Source organism: Dipteris shenzhenensis, chromosome 16 (assembly GCF_047967505.1).
Source record: "Dipteris shenzhenensis isolate YYH24624 ecotype China chromosome 16, Dip_SZ_1.0, whole genome shotgun sequence".
NCBI lineage: Eukaryota > Viridiplantae > Streptophyta > Polypodiopsida > Gleicheniales > Dipteridaceae > Dipteris > Dipteris shenzhenensis.
Window position 1 is genome coordinate 27617297 of NC_141611.1, and position 27744 is coordinate 27645040.

General features: G+C 43.4%; 1 protein-coding gene across 1 annotated transcript in view; it reads right to left on the reverse strand.

Annotated features, from left to right (window-relative positions):
- The window catches only part of LOC147892772 (uncharacterized), a 41242-nt gene extending 25371 nt beyond the window's left edge, over positions 1-15871 (reverse strand). The window contains exons 1-3 of the mRNA XM_087387117.1: positions 15751-15871; positions 14724-14979; positions 14265-14391 (exon numbers count right to left, since the gene is read on the reverse strand). Coding sequence (XP_087243243.1) covers positions 14265-14391; positions 14724-14979; positions 15751-15833 — 466 coding nt within the window. The 5' untranslated portion in view covers positions 15834-15871. The remainder of the gene's footprint in view (positions 1-14264; positions 14392-14723; positions 14980-15750) is intronic.
- Positions 15872-27744: the final 11873 nt, after the last annotated feature.

Genomic DNA, 27744 nt, shown 5'->3' on the forward strand with positions numbered 1-27744 from the left:
CTTGGGTATAGCAAGGAGTCAAAAGCATATTTGCTCTTTAAACAAGAAATGAAGACATTGTCTTTGAGGAGACGGGGCCCCACGTTGAGGATTCATCTCAACGTCATGTTCATATTGTGCATAGTACTAAAACAAAAGAGTGGAAAAAAGGCATAAAGTTGGAAATCCTACCCTAACCCTAAAGGGGTTTGTATATATTCATTCTTTTTTTCTAATATCGTCTACAGTTTGGTCATTTGTGGTGTGCTCTGCCCTCTTTCCTCATCTCCACTCTTCTCCTCTCCCTCTTCATGGTATTAGAGTGGGGTTATGCATTCCGCTCACATAGAGTGGGGTTATGCATTCCGCTCACACAATTGGGAGTGTCAAAGTTTCTTGCACATTCCAAGCATTCTTCTTGTGAGAGGAGTTCCTTTGTGAGCATCAATTAGTTTTTTTTTGTGTGTTCATTACCATTCTGTGAGAGAGAGAGAGAGAGAGAGAGAGAGATTCCTTCTCCATTCTCCTCTCTTCAAGTCTATGAGAGAGAAAGAGTTACATTCTTCTTCATGTGAAAGAGAGAAAATTTTATCCTATCCTATTATACTCTAATATCGAGAGAGAGAGAGAGAGAGAGTTAGTAGCCTAACCTAAAACCAAACAACTAGCTCCTATTACTCAGCTACACAAGCAAAGCCTTCGACCTAAAGCAAAAGAAAGCAGTTACGTAGGACTACACACCAAGTAAGGCTAGTAGATTGCAGCTGCAAAGACGGCACAACAGACACAGCACTAGCGACTTGACATGGACGACTCAACCATCAGTAACAACAAATAAGCAAACTGCCTACACCACTGAAGCAAGGCCAAGCGCACCACAAAGGCAATAGAAGCAATGCCCACAATAAACAGTCACAAGCAACCAAGGCGAATAGCTAAGTCAACCAGACTCACACAAACAAAGTGCAGCTAGGTTGCTAGAAGCGACATCACACTTGAAGCTCCAGCTAGTACTTCATAGCGCACCGCCTGTCCGTACATACTAACACCTGCTCATCCGCGCCTGTCCATACAATCCGTACAATTGTACGGAATCACTGCCAAAAGCATGTCCATGTCAGTTTAGCTTCAATTTTGTGCTGTTTGTACAGTTTCCTTACGTTCTGCATATTATTGTTTCAATTTTCAATTGGCTACAGCAGCAAGCTCTCTTTTGGTTGACATTTCAAACCATTTTCAGATCAGCTCGTATTTCTAGCTCCCATTTCCAACTAGCAGCTCACATTTGCAAATCAGTCAACTCTGTTGACTTATGATTGCTAAAAACGGTCCAAAATTGGGGCTTTTTGGAGTCATTGACAGCACATTGCAGCCACATTGGTGACATTTGGGGTTTTACTGCATTTGCCCTCTTTTCGCTCAGTTGGCCTCTTCAAATCTGGGGATCTTGACTAATTTGCAGTCAATTGCTTTCAGACTCCAACAGAGTGCCTGGTAAGGTCTTGTCCTCCATTTTTCACACATTTGGCTTGCCCCTTGGGGATTCTCCTTTTCAGGTACCTACAAGAGAACTCAGTGGGCAGACTTGTGCATTTGAGCAGACTTGGACAGTTTTCTTGGACGGAATTTTGCAGGACACAATCCTGCAGGCCAGCATTTGCAGTCGACCTTTGTGGGCAGATTTGCGCATTTAGCTCAGATTTGAGCAGCCATTTGAGGCAGTCACATTTGAAATTTGTGGATAATAGATGTCATTATTTGCCTGACATTTCAGACATTGCAGTCAGATTATGTGGGCAGCAAGCTCATTTGCAGTGATAGCCTTGAGGCTTGGGTGCTTGCATTTGTGCAAATTATTTAGGGATTTTGCAATGGGAAGCAATGATTTGCTTGGAATGATTTCAGCCTAAAATAAGCTTGATAGCACCAACTATACCATGATGGTCGTACATTGGTGCGCCACCTATTGGTTGCTAAAAACCTTTGGGGTATTTTGTAGGAACAGATGTGAGATTAGTGTCTCAAGTGCCTACTGCCACTACACCCGCAACCTTGGGTGGTGGTACCGTTGCTGAATCTGGATCATCTACCAATGTTCCCGCAGTGCCTCCCACTAAGGATCAGATCCAATGGGATAGGAGAGATGCATAAGCACATACCTTGATTGCCTTGTCAGTGAAGGGGCTTATTGTCCCCCATATTATGCCTTGCAAGACAACAAAGGCTGCATCGGAGCAGTTGGCATCTTGTTATTAGATTAGGAATGACACCAGAGTTGCCTTTGTACGCAAGCTGGTGTTAAGAGGGAAGAAGGGGACAGCATGGATGCCTACTTGACCAAGATCAAGGATTACAAAGTGCAACTCATCAACATTGATGAGATGAGTTGTGTCCACTACGCTAAGTGGCCTTCTTGATTCTTACCAGGGCTTTTGCTACGACATTGAGGTTAGTGGCCAGTGGAAGAGGGGTCTAAGGGGGTGATTAAGGAGGGAGTGGTTAACGAGGGGTCTAAAGAGTAGTTAAAGGGAAGTCCACTATACCTCTGATTAGCCTGTCATTTTACTTTCGGAGGAGCAGAGCCGTGCAAACCAGGCTGCCTCTATCACCGCATAAAAAAGCCTTTGCCACGGATCATAAAGCCTTGATTTGTTTTGTCAGTGAAGAGGTTTATTGTCCCCCATATTCGGTCTTGCAGGATAGCAAAGGCTGCATCGGATCAGGTGGTGTCACTATATCAGATCAGGAATGAAGCCAGAGTTTCCTTTTACACAAGCAGTTAGATGGTTAAGTGGAAGAAGGGGACAGCATGGATGCCTACTTGACCAAGATCAAGGATTACATAGAGCAGCTCATCAACATTGATGAGAGTGTGCCAAATCCTCAGGTTGTGTCCACTACGCTAAGTGGCCTTTCTTATTCTTATCAGGGCTTCGCTACGACATTGAGGAAAGTGGCCATGGGTGATAACCCCAACCGCTTTAGCTTTAATCAACTTGTCACTTTACTTTTACAAGAGGAGCATAGCTATAAACTAGGCTGCCTCTATCAATGCATATCAAGCCTTTGCCACGGATCATAAAGGCAAAGGAAAGGGGGAAAGAATTTCAGCAAGCCTAAAACTAATGATACCCACTAGGGTTTTTACACCCTTCACTTTGTCACTTTAACATGTTGCTACTAGACCTTGGGAGTAAGCCTCAATGTGTTAGGCAATAATGCTTGGTTATGCTAATGTGAGAGCTAACCCGGTAACCCCATAGTTATAATACTCACCCTTGGAGAACACGTCACTTGCTAATTAAATCCTTTAGCCAATGGACGTCACAAATCATTGTGATCCCTTCCAACATAAAGCTATCTCTCAAATAATGCTTCAGTTGACCTTGGTGAGAAAGCTGACCCCATAGTTATGATGCTTGCCATTAGAGTACATGTCACTTGCTAATAAATCCTTCAGCCAGTGTACGGCACGCAAATCATTGTGATCCCTTGGAAGAATAAAGAGCTCTCTCAAATTATGTTTAGGTTGACCTTGGTGAGCTTAGTCCAAGTTATCAAAGTGGTTGAACTCACTTCAAAGGACACTGGACTATCAAGGTCAAGTGTTTCACATCAGTTGAAAATGTTCCAACATGATGTTGCTTATGTGGGAACAAAGGTGTCACCTCTCCAAGATAAAGAGAGAACAAAATGTAGACATTTGAGGATCGAGGTGGAAAACATCTTGCCTTCTTGTTAAAATTGAGGAAAATGTGCAATTGTTTGAAGTAACTGTTACAAAAAGAGAGAGTGAGAGAGCAGGAAGCAAGAGAGCTAAACGTAGTGCTTGCAATAGAAGAAGTGACTAATACAAGAAGTGGGATGGGTTTTGTCTAAGTGACAAAACCTTATCCTTCACTAACCGTAGTTAGTGAACTAACTGTGGTTAGGGGAAAAAACCTCTAAATGAAGGAAAAGTGCCCCTAACCTACTTATTACATTACATTGGTCACTGCTGAATTATAATAATAATTCTAACACCCCCCTGCAGTGCCAATGTCATGTACAAGGAAATGATCAATCACCAAAAGGATATAAGTTCAGGGCACTACGAAATGCCTCAAACTTTTCACGTGGAAGTGCTTTGGTGAAGATGTCTGTAACATTGTCATGTGTTGACACATAGATCATACTGATCTCTCCTGCATACAACTTCTCTCTAACATAGTGATAGTGAACCTCAATGTGCTCCGTGCGAGCATGAAACACAGGATTCTTTGCCACTGCTATAGCACTCTGACTATCAGTGAGAATCAGAGAAGGACCCTCCAATGAAAGATGAAGATCAGCAAATAAACGACGCAGCCAAACACATTCAACTGTCGCTGTGAAAGCTGCCCTGTACTCAGCTTCACATGAGGAGGTAGCCACTGTAGACTGTTTCTTGCTCAACCAAGAAATGCAAGCATGTCCTAGAAAGAAACAATTCCCACTGATGGACTGCCTAGTATCATAGTCTCCAGCCCAATCTGAGTCACTGTAAGCATGAATTTGCAAGTCACCCCCCCTGGGAAACATCTGTTAGAATTTACCCAACAGAGGGTACACGCAGCGGAAGACTTATAGTAATGCCCAGGAGCTCACACAGTGTGGTGTGGGTGTGGAATCACAAACTTCTTTACTTATGTGCATTCAATAGATGTGCAGACTCATCAATAGACAATGAACCAACCAGATAGAGAAACCACCAAAAAATATATATTTCCGTCCAAAACTATGGACACAATACAAGAGAGACAGATCCAGAGTCCCTCCAATGGTGTGGTCCTCTGATCTTACCACAAGGTCCTTCTCCTATCAGCTGGCTATCTCTAGACTCGAGCCCGTGTGCTCCACCTGGAGCTTCTGTAGACTTTCCGTCCTTTGACCTCAGCTCCTTGCTGCCCTAGAAGACAGCCAAGGTCTCAGCCTCACACTGAGCTAAGTCTGCAGCAACACTGGTACTCCTTCAGCTTCTAGATGTAGGCCCCAAGGGTTGTGCTCTGCTGCTCCTTTCTGCTCTGCTGGAAGCTGCACTGCTGGATGCTGAAATGAGGCAAGAGCCTCTCCTTTTATAGGCCTAGGGCCTTGCTGAAAAAACCGACCAGCCTGCAACAGACTGGCCGACCAGTCTGTGGCTGGTCCAGCCCTATAAGGGCTCACAGCCCGGGGCTTTTATGGCCCAAACTTCCAGGGCCTTTGGCCCTCCATTCAAGGCAGGGGTCCAGCCTATATAAGGCATGCCTTCTGCCCACAGACAGTCACATTTGCTGCTCCACATCTGCGCCTGCACATCCTGCGCCTCTGCCAGGTCCTTCCCAGCCAAGTGTCCTGCACCGTACTGTCCTGTACATCCTGCTGTCCTGACCCGCCTGTACCGCGCCATCATCAGGGTCTGTTGCAGGCCCTTTACCTGCCCACTACCCTCGCCATATGGCCTGCCATGCTGACGCCATCTGCAGGTCGCAATCCTGTGAGGTGCTGCCCATGTGGCAGCCCCCTCTCTTTCTTCTCTCTTGGGCACATCCTGCAGCAGAAGACTTATAGTAATGCCCACGAGCTCACACAGTGTGGTGTGGGTGTGGAATCACAAACTTCTTTACTTATGTGCATACAATAGGTGTGCAGACTCATCAATAGACAATGAACCAACCAGATAGAGAAACCACCAAAATATATATATTTCCGTCCAAAACTATGGACACAATACAAAAGAGACAGATCCAGAGTCCCACCAATGATGTCCTCTGATCTTACCACAAGGTCCTTCTCCTATCTGCTGGCTATCTCTAGACTCGAGTCCGCGTGCTCCACCTCGAGCTTCTGTAGACTTTCCATCCAGAACCCTTCCACCTTGCTGTCTTTGCACCAGCCTAGGTGGGCAGCTCTTCCAGCTCTCAGTCTGCAGCTCCTTGTCACCTTCTTCACCTCCTCATATATAGGCCCAAGAGAGGGTTCCTTGGCTGCTCCAATCTGCTGGTTCCTGCTGCTGCAAGTGATGATAAGTGAGGCCTCAAGGACCTCCTTTTTTAGGCCCTAAGGGCTGGTAAAAATACCGACCAGCCTGCAGCAGACTGGCCGACCAAACTGGCCGACCAGTCTGTGGCTGGTCCAGCCCTATAAGGGCTCACAACCCGGGGCTTTTATGGCCCAAACTTCCAGGGCCTTTGGCCCTCCAATCAAGGCAGGGGTCCAGCCTATATAAGGCATGCCATCTGCCCACAGACAGTCACATTTGCTGCTCCACATCTGCACCTGCACATCCTGCACCTCTGCCAGGCCCTTCCCAGCCATGTGTCCTGCACCGTACTGTCCCGTACATCCTGCTGTCCTGACCCGCCTGTACCGCGCCATCATCAGGGTCTGTTGCAGGCCCTTTACCTGCCCACTACCCTCGCCATATGGCCTGCCATGCTGACGCCATCTGCAGGTCGCAATCCTGTGAGGTGCTGCCCATGTGGCAGCCCCCTCTCTTTCTTCTCTCTTGGGCATATCCTGCCCTGGGTCTCCCTCCCCCACGCACTCCTCATTTGGGGGCTTACAGATGGGGAGGTGACCTTTCCAACACCCCCTCTCACCGACACATCTCGGCCCAATGCCAACACGTCGATGATGATGCTCCAGTAACTCCCTGGTCGTAGTCCTCTGGAACCTTTCGGTGTCGAAATCTTTTCCTGGCTTTTCATCCAATGGCTCCTGCTCCACCATGTCCGGTTCCGCTTCCGCACACCATCCGGGTACACAGGTCCATCTTTGGTAGCACCTCCTGGTACCACCTCCTTCACTCACGTTCCCGCCTTCAAACTCGAGCAATCCAGCCGTCATGATCTTCCAGTTGTCCCCCTCATAATGAGTGAACAACCTGGAGTCTTCCAGGCACCATGCTCTAAGGGTCTGTTTCAACCCGTTCTTCCAGTGGCAAGGTCTGCAACCAATGAATATTTCCAGATAACATGGACCATGAACTCTCGCTGAGTTCTCAAGCAGGTACTCTTCTGGCTTCAGTACTCTTTGTCCATCACCTTCTAGCAATCTGTGTCCGAGATTTGAAGAAGCACCAATACTTCCCCTTCTGCCTTCGAAGAAGGCCAATTCCTTCCAATCTCTTATCACCTGAGACAAATGAAGAGCAGAGTCTCTCCACAGCATGCTATAAAGGCTCAAAATGCAGAATATCAAATACATACCAGAGTGTTGTACTGCCTAAATGTTCGCTCTGAAAGCAAACTCTCATTGAGGCACCCACCAAGCGCTTGTGTAATCCTGTAATGTCCCCTTCTGAAGTCCAGCATCCATCTGACCATGAGACCCCAGGGCCTTCCATGGAATCCACCCTCGTGTCAGTGTCAACAGCCACACCTGGAAGGTACCAAGCGCTCCATGCTGTCCTTCACCTTCACAAAGGCATCCGACTCCTCGTCGACCCACATCTCTATGTCAAACATCCTCACTGTGATTTCTGGATCAACATATCTGACCTCGGTAACACTCAGTGATGTCACCAGGAACAACTCCCCGATTACCACATTTGCTTTGGCCTCTCCCTCTGAATCTGAGTCAAACTCCTTTTTGTTTTTCAGATTTGCCTTTTTCTTTCTGCAGTCCTTTGCAAAATGTCCTGGCGTATCACAGTAGAAGCACTTCTCATTTGGGGGCTTACAGATGAGACTGCAAACTTTAAACACACCTCACTGAACCTAAGTCACCCTCCTTCTCGCAAGGGCACAATCCTCCAGTCGTGGAAGTCGATTCCCAAGAGCTTCTGAATCAGGGTCGTCCTTCAGCAAGGTCCCTGCCTTCAGGCCCCCACACCTGTGAGCCTCCTACTTGGGCTCTGATACCATGTCAGAAATGACCCAACAGAGGGTACACACAGCGGAAGACTTATAGTAATGCCCAGGAGCTCACACAGTGTGCGGTGTGGGTGAGGAATCACAAACTTCTTTACTTATGTGCGTCACATAGATATGCAGACTCATCAATAGACAATGAACCAACCAGATAGAGAAACCACCAAAATATATATATATCCGTCCAAAACTATGGACACAATACAAGAGAGACAGATCCAGAGTCCCAGCAATGGTGTGGTCCTCTGATCTTACCACAAGGTCCTTCTCCTATCAGCTGGCTATCTCTAGACTCGAGTCCGCGTGCTCCACCTGGAGCTTCTGTAGACTTTCCATCCTTTGACCTCAGCTCCTTGCTGCCCTAGAAGACAGCCAAGGTCTCAGCCTCACACTGAGCTAAGTATGCAGCAACACTGGTACTCCTTCAGCTTCTGGATGTAGGCCCCAAGGGTTGTGCTCTGCTGCTCCTTTCTGCTCTGCTGGAAGCTGCACAGCTGGATAAGAAATTAGGCCTGAAGCCTCTCCTTTTATAGGCCCTGAGGCCTGGCAAAAATACCGACCAGTCTGCCCTGACTGGGCCGACTGGACAGACCAGGTTGGCTGGCCCAACCGACCTGGTTGGCACAGCCCAACCAGCCCTATATAAGGGCCCTTTGCTGGCCCTTTGTTCCATGCAGGGTGCAGCTCCTTTGCTGCTGTCCTGCCACCTGTCAGCCCTGCTTGCGAGCCATAGACCTGCCCATAGACCCCCACTATACTGCGCCTTGCTGCAGCCCTTTGCCGGCGCCTTGTCCTAGCCGTACCTCTTCCATACAGCCCTGCAGCAGCCTGTACAGATCCATACAGCTTTGTACCCTGCTCCGTACACATGCTGATGTCAGCGCGCCTTTCATAGGGTCCTGCTGCAGTCCACTGAGTGCCTCATGCCAAGCCTGATCCAAGACACTGTGTCCCCGCCATCTTCCTGCACATGAGCTGCTCCTGATGCAACCTTCCATCCTTGGGATACCCCACCAACCATGAATGCTCCAGATCTGTCCCAGATCCACACATCCAAGTAATCTCTCTTTGGGCACATCCTGCCCTAGGTCTCCCTCCCCCATGCTCTCCTCATTTGGGGGCTTACAGATGGGGAGGTGACCTTTCCAACAACATCAAGCCAAAAGACTTTGTACCTTGCAAGTAACGGAAGATGCGTTTTACAACCTGCCAATGCATAATCTTTGGGCTGTGCATATACCTGCTCACCTGAGAAACTGACAACTGAATATCAGGTCGTGTATTGCAGAGATAAATGAGGCATCCAACAGCCTGACTATAGAGTGTGACATCAATTGATTCACCCCCATCATGCATTGTAAGCTTCAGCCCCGGCTCCATGGGAGTGGACATAGGCTTGCAATCATGCATGTTGAATCTATCCAAGAGCTTTTGAACATACTTGGACTGAGACATAACAATGCCCCCAAAAAGAAATGTAACAAGCCCAAGTCTGACATATCAAATGTAGCTTTCAATTGGGCCTTGAAATCTGCAATTACTTCCTCATTTGATCCGGTGAGCAACATGTCATCTACATAAAGAATGATGACCAGAATATCCCCTCCATCTTTCTTGATGTAGAGGGTGCTCTCAGTTGGACTATTGTGCAGCCCCTTGCTGGTCAAAAAAAAATCAATTTTGGCATACCATGCACATGGGGCTTGTTTCAACCCATACAAAGCTTTATTCAGCTTGCATACTTGAAGTGCATTTCCTGAAATTTGAAAGCCCGGAGGTTGTTTGACATAAACATCTTCCAACAAGTCTCCATTAAGGAGAGCTGTTTTAATGTCCAACTGATGAACATTCCATTCAAAATTTGCAGCCATGGCTATAACTGACCTGATGGTTGTCATCCTGAATGTAGGAGCAAAAGTCTCCTCATAATCTATGCCCTTTTTTTGAGCATATCCTTTTGCAACCAGCCTTGCCTTGTACCGATCAATGGACCCATCTCGTTTTCTTTTGACTTTAAAAACCCACCGTGTACCTATGGCATTCTTACCTGGTGGCAAATCCACAACATCCCAAGTCTGATTTTTATGAATGGACTGCAACTCATCGTGCATGGCATTCATCCAATGCACATTATCTTTTGCTTCTTCAAATGTCTCAGGCCCCTCCTCATCAAGAAGAGTACCTGCATAAGCTGATTCAACTGAATGAGCTCCCTCCATGTGCCTTACTGCACTACGAGTTCTGCTAGGCAATGGAGCTTCAAGCCTACTCTCCCTGAGAGTCTAAAGCAGCCAATGCGGGACTGTTTTGGCTGCGTGTATCTCTTGAATTTCTTGCCTGACAACTTCATCCACACCCTGAGGTTGTACCAATTCAGCTAGGGGCTGAATCTGTACTTGTGGAGCTGGCGGAGGTTGCTGTAAATTCTGATTTTCAGCGGGGGAACCAAATGCTATAGGAAGCATCCCCTCAAACACATCATCTGAAAAGGCCGGAATCTGAAATTCAGCATTTGTATATGCAGAATTTTCAGAGAATATGACATCTCTACTAACAAAAATCTTGTGTGTAGCAGGATTGTAGAGACGATAGCCTTTGCTTTGTGAACTATATCCCACAAAAATGCATTTTAGTGCCTTATCTAACAACTTGTGTCTGAACTCCACAGACACGTGGGCATATGCAACACAACCAAAAACTCTGAAGTGGTCCACTGAAGTCTTTCTCCCTGCCATGCCTCATAGGGAGTGATTGTCTTCAAAGCCTTCATAGGAGCCCGATTTAAAATATAGTTGGCACACATGAGGCCTTCCAGCCAAAACCTATGAGGCAACTTCTTACTTGTGAGCATGCATCTATCCATTTCCATGGTGGTGCGATTCTTTCGCTCAGCTTTGCCATTCTGTTGAGGTGTAAGCCTCACTGTAAGCTAATGCATAATGCCTTTTTCTTTCAGAAATGTCTCAAATTCATGAGACATGTACTCCCCCCCTCGATCTGTGCAAAGTGTCTGCACATTGAGTCCCGTCTCATTTTCAACCATAGCCACAAAGTGTTTGAAATGTATAAACACTTCTGATTTTGCCTTGAGACCATAAACCTAAGTGTAGTTGGTAAAGTCATCTATGAATGTAACAAAATAGAGATAACCCCCAAAAGCAGGTGTCCTCATGGAACCGCAAACATCACTAAGAATAAGCTGCAATTTTCTTGTAGCTTTCACTGCACCATCCTTCTTGAAGAAAAGCCTATGCATTTTGTCAAGAATGCAACCTTCACATGCATGAGGAGGTGGCGACTCCAAAGGAGGTAATGCATCTACCATATCATGCCTCTGAAGTGTCATTAAGCTGCCATAGCTCATGTGCCCATACCTGGCATGCCATAACTCCGCATTGTGCATCGCAGCAGTGGGAGTGCTAACTGATAATGCAAGATGGGATCTTTTTTCATATAAATCAAGCTGAAAAAGACCCCGATACAAAGTGCCAAACAACCTCAAAGCATATTCATTTTCTTTGTCTCTGACTGCACACTTGTCATCATAAAAAACAACCTGAAATCCTCCTCTATTGAGTGAGGACACTAAAAGCAAATTCTTCTTTATACCTGGCACATAGAGTACATTAGAAATTCTGAAATCTATGCCATCAGTGGATGTGAGAATAATGTGCTCCCACTCCACACACTGAATGAGAAGAATTATTTGCACAAGGGTGAAGAATGCAAAGTTACAAACAATTTTTTCTTGGAAGTGATGTGCTTTGAAGCACCACTATCAAAATACCAAGTATGTAGTGTCTCATCAACACTAAAAGAGCATTCATCGTTTGAAGGATCGTAACTGCAAGTCAAAAAAGCATATGGGTCATCATCATTAGTAGCTGTAGTATCTGAACTACCCACTAAAAAATCTAAAGCGCAAGTCAAAAAGGCATAGTGCTCTTCAACCAAGTTGGCTGCAACATCTCCTCCATCATGGCAATGTGGACCTGATGCATCTGATACAGCCATACCGGAATCCCTTTTCTTTTCTTTGGCTATGCGCTTCTTGCACTCTCCAATATAATGACCTGGCTTCTTGCAATAATGACGTATCTCTTCTTTTTCTGCTTGTTTGTATCACCCTGTGCCTTATATGAAGGCTGCCCAGAATCAACTTTATGCTGATGTGTGGGCTGACTGGCATGTGGCTTATGCTTCCCTTTACCCTTGGGCTTGAACTTGGAGAGCATAGCATGCTCACCAGCCCGGGTTGCCATATTTCTGCGTGTTTGTTCCTCCTACAACAGAAGTCGTACCAACTCGTGAAAGGAGAGGATTGCTGCCCCCCCTCAATGACAAATTCAGCGAGATGTGGAAACCAAGATAGGACTCGCGAAGAGAGTTCAGAGTGGTGGAGATCATCTCTCAATCCGGAATGACTTCATCAATGTTAAGCAATTGTTCCCTGAGATCCTGAAGCTTCGTGAGGTGAGAATTCATGGAATTTCCCTCCTCCATATGTGTATGGGAAAGTTCTCGCTTCAGAAAGGAAACTCTGGCATCGTTTCTTGCTGCAAACATACTCTCCAGTATTACCCAAGCTGCCATAGATGTCTTGCATGACCGAATATGAGGAATAATGAACCTCTTGACAGAAAGAGAAATTACTGAAAGAGCTTGTGCATCTCTAGAGTCCCATCTTTTCTACTCTGCTGTGGGAGCTCCTGGAGCGGCTGCTCCAATCACCTGTGCTGTATTTGTACCTCTATCCCTGCCTCCAGCTGTAGGAGTGACAGGTATAGGCATTGAATCTGGTCTTTCTTCATCTCCATTGACATAATCCCAAAGATTTCTGCCAACTAAGATATTGCAAACCATGAAACTCCACAAGGAGTAGTTGGTGCCATCCAACTTATCCTCCTATGTGAGAACCCCGAACACCTCATTTGAGTTGTTTTGTGCCATTTTTGCCAGATAAACTCAGAAATACAGCAAACTGAACAAGTAAAATCCCTTCCTGGGATGTAAGATGCACAAGTAAAATCTACAAAGAGAAATATGCCCACAGTTACAAATACTGTCACAGCCTGTCAAAGGCTCAAAATGCACCACAATGCTCTTCTCAATGCCCAAAAATCTGCAAATAGAATCTGCAAAAGGTGGCAAAAGTCTGCAATTTGACTCATACTGAGTCCAAAACTGTTTGCAAACTTCCAAAATGCTCTTTTACCTGCAAAATTGCAACTTAAATGCAAAAGCCCCAATTTCTTGTGGGAGATTGCGTACAAAAGAGGGCAAATGGCCTGCAAGCCCCAAATGTTGCACAAATTGCACTCTGCCTGCAAAAGCCCCAAATTTCACTGCAAAATTGCAATGTAATTGCAAAAGCCCCAAATTTTTGCAAGAAATTGCAACTCAAAAAGGGGCAAATTGACTGAAAGCCCCAATTTGCAATTTATATGCAAAAAGAACCAAATTCTACTGCCTATGTGCGCAAATGAGCACACCCTCAATCCCAAAATGCACCTGCTTGAACCCACAGCCAAACAATGGCTGAAATACACAAATGTATGTCAAAGACCACCTTCCTTGAGAATCTGCAAATGCACCGAGAACTAAACAGATTCCTGTAACTGTACGGAATGCACTAAATACAGTTGTACAAAACAGTAGGACCACACGTGCGGCGGAACTGTACGATCGAGAGGTACGGAATGAGAGCAGGTACATACGATTTGTACGGCGTTGACAGATCATATGTATGTACGGACGAATTAATACCTGTGATACGAAAGTCCGTACGTTGTACGGCTATTGTACGGCAAGACTTCAATACGACTGTACGACGAGGGACGGTACGGATGTACGGTGCAAGACAGTATAGATGTGTGACAATACAGACTCATACGACTGTACGTTGACACCTGTTGTACAGATGGCGAGTGAAGCTGGTACGATACATGTACTACAGTACGGACGAAAGGTACAGCTCAGGTACGGGCTGTACGAAATCAGTCCGTACGGCTTGTACGAACGGGAAGGTACGGACGGGAGCTTGCAGGAGCAAGGATCAGGGAGTAGGGAGCAGGGAGCTTGCGGGCTAGAAAGCAAAGAGAGTAGGATCTCGCTCTGATACCAAATGTTACAAAAAGAGAGAGACAGAGCAGGAAGCAAGAGAGCTGAACGTAGTGCTTGCAATAGAAGAAGTGACTAATACAAGAAGTGGGATGGGTTTTGTCTAAGTGACAAAACCTTATCCTTCACTAACCGTAGTTAGTGAACTAACTGTGGTTAGGGGGAAAAACCTCTAAATGAGGGAAAAGTACCCCTAACCTACTTATTACATTACATTGGTCACTGCTGAATTATAATAATAATTCTAACAGTAACAATATGCTACAAGTCTACTTGAGGCAACGAATCGCATACCTGCATGTTGTGACAATGAAGCCGTGGAAGGTGGAAACTTGAGATGGACACCACATGCCTCACATGCAATCAAATCACCATCCAGATTCACCCAACCCCTTCTTGCACAAGCAAGAGGTCCACATACCTGCTAGCACAAATGGCTCAGGTCAGAAAATAAAGCACTAATTCTCCAGGTTTAGAAAAAATTGAAAACATTTCATCCAATTAAAGAAACTAGCAATGTGAAATTCACATGACACAATAATATTCCCAAATAAATATTTCAACGCAACCTCCTTAAATATAGGAACACTAGTGTGCAATTCAAGTTTCCGAGTTATACTGCAATTAAGGCACGTGTAGTTTCAAACGTCTACATGAAAAATGCTACTTTGGATAAATCTATTGATGAAGGCCATTCATCAGTTTCACAGGTAACTTGGAAATAACTAGAGAAACAAATGACTGGGAAATAACCTTGGGTGTTGTGAACCAATTTGAAGACTTGAAAGTTGCTATTCGCTTTAGTAGGTCTCCTCTATCCCACGGCCTGCATAGAGCATGAGAAGAGCCTGGAGTCGATCCTCCAGCAGTACTTGTGCTTGTCGTAGAAGGCCAGCGTGGCTGAGGGCAAGTTCTTGATAAGGAGCCTCCCTTCTTCCCTTTATCCAGGCCACACCAATCTACACTAGCCAAATTTGCAGGAAATGCCGGAGAGGAAGCCCCTGCAGAGCTGCATAAAAGGATGTGAATAAGAATCTACTGTGTGTGCAATTTGGAGGGTCAAATCCGTAGAGTTTAGTTATTATATACAGGAAACTTTTAAGGGGAAAGTTACTTTGACAGAATGATTAAGCGAGTTGTTTAGAAAAATAATACATTCAAACAATACGAAAGCCTAGATGGCTGTAACAACGTCATGGTCACTTCGCCGTTTATCGATTAAGCAATTCGTTTCAAGTTCAATTCGTTTCCAGTTCGAGAACTTTAGCACAAATATGACTCACAAAAGCTGGAATTTCAAAATCATTCATCACCGTGCATAAAATACCTGACCACCCAACACAAATACAGCCATGATTTGGGTAAATATTTTCCGTGAGATAAACGTTAAATTTGCATCCCAGGACATCCGGAGAGGCCTAGGTATGTCAGTTCTCATTACATTTGGTCGCCTTCAAGTGATAACATCGGAACATCGGGATCTAACACGTCTAGCTGCATTTTCCCTTGAAAAGGCAGCATGGAAAGAGTGCGGCTATCGATTGAAAATCCAAGAGACTGGAAGAGCGTAAGGAACCAAAGTGATAAGCATAATGAAACAATCGCGATACAAAAAAAATTGGGGGGGGGGGGGGGGGGGGAAGGAGTTCGAAGGACTGCATGTGCAGAGGAACTGGGTATTAGAGAAGGGTGAGATGAAACCGATGAGACGCCATGGATCGGGAAGGGAAATTGGGGAGAGGAAAGAGACAAAGCAGAGAAAGGGAGGGAGAAGAGGAACCTGGCAGCTGGAGTCGGGGAAGAGGAGCCAAAGAGGGTGCGATCGATGGCTGGATGGGCAGCTGTGTCAGCGTCGTCTGTCATGGTGGAAGAAAACCTAGAGCTGCTGAGGAAGCTGAATGCTGAGAGCAGGAAAACAAAGTGCACGTGCAAAGAGTAGCCAAACACTTGTTCGGACTTTAATGCTTCCCTTCTTACCCACTTAGTCCCCTTCTTCATGTCCGCCTCTTTAAAGTTTAAATAACCGTCGTATTCTTATCATTATCATTATCATTATCGTAACAGAGGGAGGGGTGACGTATTGGAGAATGGGCCTTCCCGAGAAGGAACGTGCCCTCGCTGCAGCGGCGAGCGGCCCACGGAATGGGCCTTCTTGAGAAGAAAACCGGCCGAGCCACTTTCTCAGCACTTTCCTTCCTCAAAAACGATCGACCGCGACCCATTGCCCATGTGGAGGAGTGAGTGGAGGGTCCATACGATGTGGGGTGAAGACCTGACAGCACCGTTAGATAGCCCAAAATGCAACAATGTGGGTAGTTTGCAGTGGTGGGCGCAGCCAAAGCCATGCGTGGCCGTTGGAGTGAAGGAGATCCACTGGATCTCTCAATTCTAAGGAAAGATAGCCCTTGGATCTCACTTAGATCCAAGGGCTTTAATTGAACATCATATGCAAGGTGGGCAACGGCGGCGAGATGAATTAAGGTAGGACGTCGCATCGTGCCACATGTACCGACTGGAAAGAAATTATGTCTCATCAAAAATGGAGGAGACACATTCTTGTTCTAAAACTGCAGCCATCGCGGATGGCTCGGATTAAATCTAAGTCGACCGTGGCTCTTTGCATAGAGAGAGGGAGGGAGGAGCAAAAGGAGGGGTGAAAAGAGCAAGCTTCACTCCATCATTAACATGAAGAAAGTAAGGGATTTGAGCAACGACGGCTCAGGTGTATTGGGTGATCACCTGCCTGAGTTTGTTGCCCATGTTCAATTCCTTTGGACAACCTCCTACTACCTGGCAACGTAAGGCCAACTATGGTGGAGACTCCCATTTGCAAACTCTATGGAGCCTCGTATGCTCTAGGAATGCCCTTACAATAGGATCAGCATTTGCATCAACATTGAAGTGATCATAAAAACGACCAACGTATGTTGTTCGGGAACAAGGCATAACAAATGGATATGATGAGGAGATTAACAATCTTAAAAAGGAATACATAGTCGGAATTTAGTAGCGAAACTTAGTATGCTTATAGGTCCATCTCTTTTTTGGTTGCTTTTTATGCATGAGAGCTTAGTGTGCTTTAGCTATCTCCATCTTTCACATAGGAAGTGTGCTTGCATTAGTCTCAACCTTTCACATGAAAAATTTGGGGGCTCGCAGATACCTTCAAAATATTTGGTTCTCTATGCACTTGTTTGAACTTTTTATTTGTTCTCTATACTTCTATGATAAATAGAAGTAAATTTGCAATGATACTTGTAGAGAGAGCATAGGACTGTAGAGTGCAACATTATGGAGATGTATTGACTTGGGCATGAAAATCACGTTCTCAAATAGAGGATCTAGAAAGTTCTTAACAAGCATCCTACATTTATGAGAGGGCATTGACAACTTTGCTTGGAGGACTACAAATGCCATAAATCTATTGTGCCCAACTCCATCCCATAGGCTAGAAATGGTGTGCCTAGAAAAATGATATAAACAAGGTGTACCATAGAAACCTCCTTTTCCAACTAGAAGGGAGATTGTAGAAAGGATTGCAATCAAATTTCCAATTATGCAAACTAGTTTCTACTTTTGCACACTCATTATTGCCAGTTGGATGCAATCTAGTTTCTACTTCCACACACTCACTATTACCAACCAATGCAAAAGCAATCAAAAAATGGAATTTATTCAAATTGAAAGACTTAAGGACCAAATATAAAAACATTTCAAGGTCTTCAAACAATTGTTTCACACCTAATTTGCTTGTGGCTTCAAGCCAATTTCTCCAAGCTTCAGAAGAAATTATCAGATCAAAAGCTTGTAGAAAGAAATGATTCAAGCTCATCTCCACTTTTTCATAGCATCACTCAGGACGGGATCCCAAAGGCATCTGTAGGTTCATTTAAAATTTATTAGCTCCTTACCTTGTGCTAAAACTTAAATTATATAGAGGAAACATCTTGACACTAGCCAACAAACCTTCATCATGGGCCTCTTAAATTGCACTGTGCCTAGACAATATATGATGGGTAATGAGGTTGTCCAATTTGACTCACACAGAGGCCCTTTGATAGGTGTTATGCAGTTTCCATCAGTTCACTTAGAAGGGTGTTACTTCATTCCATTGGTTCATTTGGAAGGGTGTCACCTGGGGTGCCAACTCCTAAAATACATGCTACATATCCTCGGTATGATTAAAGGGGGATGGAGACAAGGTTCTATAAAAAGATGCTCGTATTATAAGGGAAGTACGACAAAGGCTATGAAAAATGTGCAAGGCTCATATGCATAAGAGGCACATAAGGTTAAACATGTGTCTTGACCCGTACTATAGAAAATATCAACTATAATTTTGACATGAAAATAATATTCAATAATACTATTTTCTTAATTTGATGATGTTTATTCTTGAAGTGATTAAGGTTGATAATAGCGTACCTATTACAATGTTCAAGACCAAAACCAACTTGGGCATCTCGAATCTTGCAAATTTTTGTATGTATTTATCAAGAGGAATTGGAGATGAAGAGTGAAGAAGAGAGAGTAAAAAGAATGAAGGATTTAGAGTATGATATGGTCACATCAAATATTTTATATTTAAATAAGCCCTCCTCAAAGCCTCATTGAAGCCATCAACTTCAAATTTTCTCATCCCATGATGCTCATTATTAGAATGATGTCATTTTATAAAATCAAAAGAAAGAAAAATGTTGATCTTCCTCTTTGGTTGGAGGACGCTCTCTTATGGTTCAAAGGATCAAGCAAAACCACATAAAAGAAAAAGAGCATTTCAAGGGAAAACCACATCTTGTTTTAGATATTTCCATTGATTTTTCCCCACAAGCATACCTATCAACCATATTACAATGCAAGTACACCACCAACATAAATTTCCCTCTCATCATGCATTGAATCAAAAAATATTTTGTACATTTTCTAAAGCTATAATACACATGGCAAGTCATAAAATACACGATTATTAACACTATATCTATCGCTTCCTTGTAACTATGACATTTTTACAAAATCTTTCCCATCTTGATCTATCTTGATGGTCAAAATATCTCGTTGCTCTATAAACATGAGATTTAAGAAAGGTGATAAATTTACTTACAACAATGCAAATTCAAAAAGCTCAAAAAATCCAAGTACTTTTATTGAGCATAACTCCAAATCCAATATAGAGTTGAACTTTATCTCTTAGACAATAGCATAACCTTCAACATCTTGTTGGCAAAGGTCAAGAGTCTCTTGAATAACCTGTTCACATATAATGACAGCAAATGAAACAAATATTTTAGTATTCAAATGTATGCTACCCTCCTACTATATCATTTTTAGAATCAAGAAAAATATTTTCAAAGTAGCTCAAGGTTCTCGTACTCATTATAATTAGAAATTTCTTTATAAAGTACTCTACGATAGTATGTTCATATTATTACATTTAACATTAAACAAGATATCGTTTTCCAAACTGTCATCTTCACCCGATTTCTTCATTTGATCTAGGTAAGCAAGTAGTACCCTTCTTTTCATCTTATGCATTCCCAACCCAAGGTGACTCCCATTTCCCTTTATTCCACAAAACCTCTTGCATTCCTAGCCTTCGACAATAGTCTTAACATCTTTTCAACCCTTCATTCCACGTCTCTAAAATGGACTCCTTGTTCACTATTTTATAGTCTTGCATGTTTGGAGCATTATGAGTAGAACTTGTACATGTCCAAAAAATATTGTGCCTTCTTGACTTTGGAAATTGAGGAGCATCCTCTAGTACTTTCAATTGCTGAATTCTAGCCAAAGTGTGATGCATGTTCCAAAGCTTTACCAAAGCAATATGTATGTTTATTAACAATTGCACTGCCCATGAGAGAAAAGTAATCCTCATTACAATCTGATCCTACCCGCTCTAACACGCGTGGCAAGTGTGGAAAAAATTCCCTATGCATACGAATGAAACTCACAAAAAAGTGGCTTGCTATCAAAAAAATTGTATGACATTCTCTGGTCAACCAATTCTCCTTTAAGGATTGTCCATGAGCAAAAAGGATGTATGCTCTGCCATAATATAGCATGCGTACAACAAAAGAAGCATGTGCAATTCTATCTTGAAGGGTTCCAATCCCAAAAAATGCATCAATAAAAGAAGCCAACACATCCAAATGTGCAAGTGTACTTAAAGCATCTTCCTTCACATAATCTCCAGAGGTGGATGAAATAAAGCCATCACAAATTTTTCTTAAACAAGATCACACACGAAGCATTGGAACACATTGAGCTGCCTACCAGTCCTACTTATCTTTAGGATTGACATCTTCATGTAAAAGCCCATGCTCCACTTTAGGAAAATGTTTCATCACCAATCATAAGTGATTCATGGTGGCAAGCTTCGTCCCACAATGTATATGCCTTGATGGCAATAATAACATGTTTCTCATCTTCTTTGCACAATGAATTCTATCTTGATCCATAAGATATGGAAAACCATTTCTCATCTCAGCTTTGAATATGAAAGACAGGTGTTGTAATCCATACATGCCTCTTTGTATACTAGAGAGCATACACTTCCTTCGGTGACTATCACCATCGAATGCTTTTGATATCATTGGACCGAAAAATGATCCACAATGCATTGTCCACCCATCATCAACCCATTGCCATTGTCTTTCCACCTCATCAGCCTTAAAGCAGTTACAAGTTGGTAATAAAGTAATAGCTAGTCAAGGAACCCTTGCCACAAGTGGATTACATAAGAGAAGACGGACATATCCACCAACTTCATGGCTGCCAAAGGAATTCGTAATGCTATCAAACGAATATGCTGATATGGAGTGGTTCCACTCACATGTGTGTAGATTTGAATCTTAGCTTTCGTACCACAAAATCCTACCAAAGTGTCCTCTCTTCAATTCCATGTAACTAAACTCATACACTTTGTCTCATCCTCTGAGCATTCAAAAGGGAGAGGCCCATCTAACTTTAAAACACTCTTGAATTTCTGCAACACCTCCCTTATAAATAAGAAAACGCCCTCATCAAGATGCCCCTTGTAGAGGAAAGCATGTTTTCTAGACCGCTTCTTGATTGTCTCCACACACAGTCCAAGCAAGTTGATAGCCACAAACTTCTAAACCAAAGGGCCCACAAACTCCATCAATACTTCATAAAAGTGTCCAGACTCTTTGCTATGGCGATTCCCTTTATACCTTTTGCATTCATATTTTTACCTATGTCCATGAGAATGTTGAGTAGCACTTTATTATATTTTAAGCCATTCTCCTCATAAGCTCTTTTGAAAAGATGTGTAGCTTTAGGAATTGCTCCTCTCTCAATGCATCAACCAACCTTTGTTGTAGTGAATATGCCTTTAAATATAGGCATGTAATCTTGAAGGATTGTCCAAGGCTAAGCTGTCTCACATTCTTATACTTGTTTGTTGTCAATTGCAAGGACTTGAGAAGCTCATGGTGTTGCATATATTCAGAGTTGTATCCACCTTGACCTGCTCTTTCGCCTCTCTTATGTGTTGCAGCTGCCTCCCTTTGAACTCTTCGTTGAAAGTCTAGATACAAAGGAATATTAGGACACATACTACAATTGATATGCATGCACTTTTTATGAGTGACAAAGGTACCATTAATATTGTGTAGTCTCAACAATGACTCACGTGTCATGGGGATCTTTAAGGAATGTTGATGGAGCCTCCACTCCAAGCTACTCCTTGTGAGAGCAATGCAAAGCATGAGCCATCCGCATGTGTCACTCAAGCGGCTCCCGAATTGTTGCAATGTGTTTCCACAAGAGAAAGAGGGAAGGGGGGGAAGTGAGAAGAGAGGGGAGAAGAGAATAAGAGAGGGGAGAAGGGAGGGAGAAGGAGGAGGGAAGGAGAGAGTGAAGGGGGATGGAGTGGCATACACAAAGGCACTACAAGGGAAACAAGAGAACACCCAAAGACACTCTTGAAAGAGAAGAGGGAGTTTGTATTCCAAACTTGTGCATACAACAATGAAGACCAAAGTCAACCACTTGGCCTTTTATACATGTCACCTTTTGAAGGGAGGGCCAACCCTAATCTCTTTATACCACTCTCTCTTCTCATTCTTTTACCATCCTCTTGGGCCCATCTAGCTCCAAGACACACTCCTGGCTCTACAGACTTGCCACTGTCCATCAAATAACATCACTAACTAGCGGTGGCATATTGTTAGCCAATCGGTTAACATGCCCCCCTTCCTAATCTTGATCTAGTCCTCTGGATCATGCAACGTTCATGGTTGTTGGAGTGTTGTCAATAAATATAATGCAAAGTAGTCTTTCATGTGCACTGGGCTGAAAATTTTTTTGGTCCATTGCACAAGAGGGATGTAGTGGCTCCTTGTTATGGAATGTTTGTTAGAAGTATGGATGAGTGATTCTTCTAGAACTAGCACCTTAGGGTTTAAGCGAGCCGAGTTGAGTACTTGTGACCATTCAAAGAAGGAACAAGAAAAATAAAAAGAAAAGTCTAAGGGGTAAGTTATTAGAAAGAAGGTGTTAGTAGGGATCGATGTAAGATCCTAGTGGTGTTAGTGTTAGCAGAGTAAGTCCCATATTTGATTTGAGTGGGACTTTCAATGGATTCTCATTAGACTATGTCTTTGACATGCGATGTTTGAACATCTGGAGTTGTGCATGACATTTTGTCTTGATTCTCTACATTGGAGTTCCTTTAAAATCCATTTTATGGATTATATTCATTGAGGGCTTTGCTTGGAAGTATTTGAGCCCAATAAGATTGTGGCACCATCTAGAGCTTTATTTGTATGAGTCATCAAATCGATAGGAGTTTGATAATACACCATACAAACTCCTAAAATGAGAACTATGGCTGAAGAGGTTTATAGAAGGGGGATTTTAGGAAAGGCTTCTAAGCTACAACTGAAAGAAAAGAAAAATAAAGAAAAGAGGATGCGTAGAAGTTAGATAGTTAATGGTGATGTTAGTAAAGGAATGTGAAAAAAGCTTTGAGGGTCACAAGAAACTAATCCAAACCCATATTGGTATAATTACCTTCACCCTAGACAAATGCATCCTCGAGAGCTGCTTGTGGAGAACCACTTGTTGTTCCATGTGTGAACTCAAATTCAAGACGATCACTTAGGCATAAGTTAGTTCCCTATTCTGTTGTGGCTCTACTAATGGGATATGTTGTTGATGATGTTGATTGTGGTGTATTGACTTTCCATAGTGTTTGTAGCTTATCTTCTTTGACCAAGGAGCCCTTGGGCTGATGTAGTTGTGATTTGTTGAGTGTGTCGTGCTGACTGCCTATTTTCACCTGGGGCTTCCACAAGTTATAACTTTATTGCTCTTTATGGACACACCTAGACCTAGCACAATAACATTATTTTGTAGACCACCGGAGGAATATGAATTATATAGCTATTCGAGACCTCATGTAACTATGATAATCACTTCGAAGGAGAATCACTAAGAATCACCGAAGATCTTTGTTGGCGCGCAATCGCCATCCCATTGTCCAGCAACGTTGCTTGAAGTTCTTTGAGATCCTTGATTGCACCAGTAGGTTCTTGTGGAGCTATTCCATTTTTAGGAGCAGGTTCTTGTGGATCTACTGTTGGCATGTCTTGTTGTCAATGTTGCACCACTACACATTGCGATCTCCCACATGTACCACTTCTATGATATTCATCATAATAAAGTGAGTAGGATTGCAATGTGATATACAACTTCTATGATATATGTTCTATGTATCAAATGTGAGTAGGATTGCAATATCTCAGAGGTCTTTTTCTTTTGTTGAGCCCAAGTTTCAGTTGAGAAAGTTGTCAGCAATGAAGATAATTCGTTGTTCACATTGGAAGGTTCTGGTGGGACTTCCATTATGATGGGCATTACTTGTGTAACCGATTCTTGCATAGCTACATGTTAGATATCAATGCTCCACTCTCGTGTAACTACGCGAGAAACAGCTAACTCTACTTGTAAGCCCCCCATATGAGGAGAAGGCATTTGAGTAGCTCAGTTATCCGGTAGGTCCTGGTTTGGACACCATATGGGGGCCATGTGTGGCCTGATGGCTGGACGGCTTCAGATAGAGTTGGCACACCACCAACTAGGCTACATGCAAGTGCGGGAAGGCATTCCTTGACTGACTGCACTGAGGGTAGACGGAGCATTTCCCAAGGCAGCCCACTCTCAGGTTGCGGGGCCCGTTTCGAGCCTCAGATGATCCCGGATGGCTCTAGGCCGAACGGAGACCATAGGTTAGTTGCTCTGTTTTGCGCATTGGTTCTATCGTATGGTCGGTGGCCTATTTCGGGACTGACTCCCAGTCGACCGTTTTGGGCGGACTGGGTCGGTCACCCAAGTGAGCCTAACCGACTACGACTGGTGGCTATATAAGAGCAAGCCCGTGAAGCCCATTTCATCACTGGCTACAGCAACCTTGATTCCTTAGCATCCAGCCTTCATCTTCTACTGTTTCCAGCACGCCATCGAAGCTTCTTTTACAAGAGTGCACGGTTGGGAGGCAGTGCCATCTATTGTATCAGTTCTACAGTAATCAAATTTTTTATTCTCCATACTATCTTGTTTTCTCTCTTGCATACGAGATCCTGTTATCTGTTGAGCACAGACGTATTATTTTCTTACATGGTATCAGAGCTTGAACTCTAGCAAGAAGATTTGGTAGTGTGTTTCTATTTGCGAGCAGATTATGAGAGATGGCCTAGCCCGCAAGACTGCGAATCCCACCGTTCGGCAAAAGCGGAAAGTTGGACGGCTCTAACTATCCACTCTGGAAGTTCAAGATGAAGACCATCCTAAGTGCATACGAGCTTTGGGACACTACTACTGGGGTGGATGTGAGGTCGCTTGTGAGACCAGATCCAGCCAATGCAGGACAACAAATAGTACCAACTGCGGATGAGATTCTCGCGTGGACAAGAAGAAATGCAGATGCACTATGTTCGACATACAACCTACCAGATTCTTTCTCCTGGACCACGGCTATATCGATTAGCTTCATATTCTGATGCCTCTTCCACAGAGCAGTTGCATAGTCCATGGTGACTCATGACATGCTTGGCATGCAGCCATACACATAGTTGACGATGCAATCATATTTCGATCGACCAGATCCAGGTGGACTTTACTTTTTGCACATTTCCTTTCTCTTCCCTTCAGCCTATCTTTTGGGTTTCATTCCTAAAGGCGAAGGATGACCCACAACTTAAGAAGGAGAAATGCACGATATGTATAGGATCTAGTAAGTTGTACTCATTGTGCATGCTTCCGCTACATAGTCACTATGCTCACATACACACATACTACTCTGATTTCTTTTCAGTTTTTGTTTTAGTTTTGGATGCTATCATATGCACCAAACTAAATCCACAAAAAGGTCTTGTACATGCACCCTGTACTTACCCCTGTACTTACCCTATGCAATTTAAGAGGGGGTGTTGAGGATAGTGTAGACTCCACTATCTACATAGGACATTAGGGGCAAACCGTAACCCTAATGAGTTCACATGTATATATTCATTTTTATGTTCAATACAACATCATGTATATGTAGCTACATCATGTGCACTCCTCTCTCTCTCTCTCCCTCTCTCACTTTTGCTATCACATGTAAGGACAATGTGGTTGTCAAGCACCACATCTCCTACCAAATGTTATATTCAGCTTTCCAATAAAGGCGCTGGAAGAAAAAAGGTAGCAATTGGCTCCCCCTTAACTCTAATGATGATGATAATACAAGAGTAAGTTTATATATTGATTCTCATTTAGGAGATGTCAAGAATGTAGGGATGTGTGGGCACACCTATTGGCCATGGAGGATGGCATGTCTGAGTCCTTCCATTTGACCTTAAATAGTGAAAAGGTAGGCAAGTGTGCAGAGAAGCTCATGCATAGTGCCCCTTTTATCCCTCTTGCAATATTGATGATGGTAAACAATGTGGGGGGAAACAATTGTGGCTTTTGATATTTTCCAATTCATATGGAACAATTTCTTTTCATGTTTTCAATGGTTTGGTTTTGTTTCAATTTTTTCTCAAAAAATAGAATTTATTTTATTAGTTATATATTTAGAACATTTGGGTTTATATAGGTTGTAAAGTTACTTTAGCTTCAAAGTTTCACTATCATAGTCATATATCTCCTAGCTACCAAACTACCATGGATTCTGCTAAGTTTGCCTTCCACTATCATAGCCATATTTCTCCTAGCTACCAAACTACCATGGATTCTACTAAGTTTTCCTTGCACAATTTCATCTCCCATACTTTGTTAGTTGATAGGGAGGAGGAGTTGTTTTTATTATTTGATAAGAGCATAGGTGTCATAGGCAAGCCCGATATGATTTTGAAGACCTCATCAAGTATATGCAAGACCACATTGCGAGTTTTGCATATCAACTTGATGAGTCTACAAAAAGATGTGTCCCAATTGATTACTTGAAGTACTTGTTCAATCAAGAATCCAAGTATGTGAACTGTTTAGACCACTTTCGAGCCGAACCCACACCCCAAGAGTTTAAAGAGGTGGACATCAATGACCTCCTAGCATGTGGAGTCATCAGAAACACACAAAAATTGGTTCCTATCCTGGGATATGACCTTTATTTTCCTTCTCTGGGAGGCCTCGACCTCAAGCCATGACCTCAAGCCTTTATTTTCCTTCTCTAGGAAGGACAAATGGAAGACGGGGCCTCGACGCACAAAAAGTTTTCACCGCGAGGCAGTGAGGACCTCCTAAAGTGCAAAGCCATATCATGGATGATTGGTCATGATGACATCAATCGCAATACTGACAAGGTCATTTTGGTGAACTAGAGGGCTGTCCTCAATGCTTTTGGAACCAATTTTCAAGGTATGGCATTGACGGCAGTAGCCATCTCCCTGGCCAGTAATGACAAGAGCCTTGATTCTCTATCAAGATCTAGGCATCTATTTGGGAATTCAAAGCCTAATATTCTCAATTTTATATGTAGTAGAGAAGAAAGACAAGATGTGAAGCCTTATTGTAAAGAAATTTTATTTTATATGAATACAGATATACTTTTTCTACAATGGCCGATTTTGCATTCTTTAACAAAATTTATTTTATGTTGTCAATGTATTATGTAACTTCAATTCTTGTTTTGCATAAATTGATGGAAAGCATCACATAACATGTATAATAACATGGGAATAGTAATAGAACATTAAAATGTCTTTCCTTGATTGGCCTCCAAGGGTAGAGATTTACAAAATAATTCATATTACACCAAGTGAACCTAAGAAGAAACATCTATGGCTAAGGGAGGGATCAAAGCAGATGTGCTTGGCGAGTGCAAGGTCCTTGTCCACCATCATTATTACTCTTTTGGTGTGGATCGTGCATAAGTTTGCATCTTCAAAAAGATCTACTGCCATCTGCTCCATTGCCTCCGAAATTGCTCCCATATATCCTTGTATTGTTGTGCTATTTTACATACAACATGTTGGAAGGGCACATAGGGAATAAGATTGTCCACAATGGTCTAGAACTTGCGGATCTCTTGAAGTGCCTTCACTCATGACTTCTTATGCCTCTTAATCTTTGGGGGACCCTGCAGCGGCCTCTGGACATGGCTCCATGGCCACTTGTCTGCTTTGAACTTCTTCCACCTCTCCTTCCTTGCAACTTCCTCTTCAGACTCCTCTTCTTGTGTCTGGTGGGTCTGTGGAGGTGGCCTCTCGTGTCTCAAGGTCTTCTTTGTCCTTATCTTCCTTCCTTTTGGCTGAGGCTATGAGTC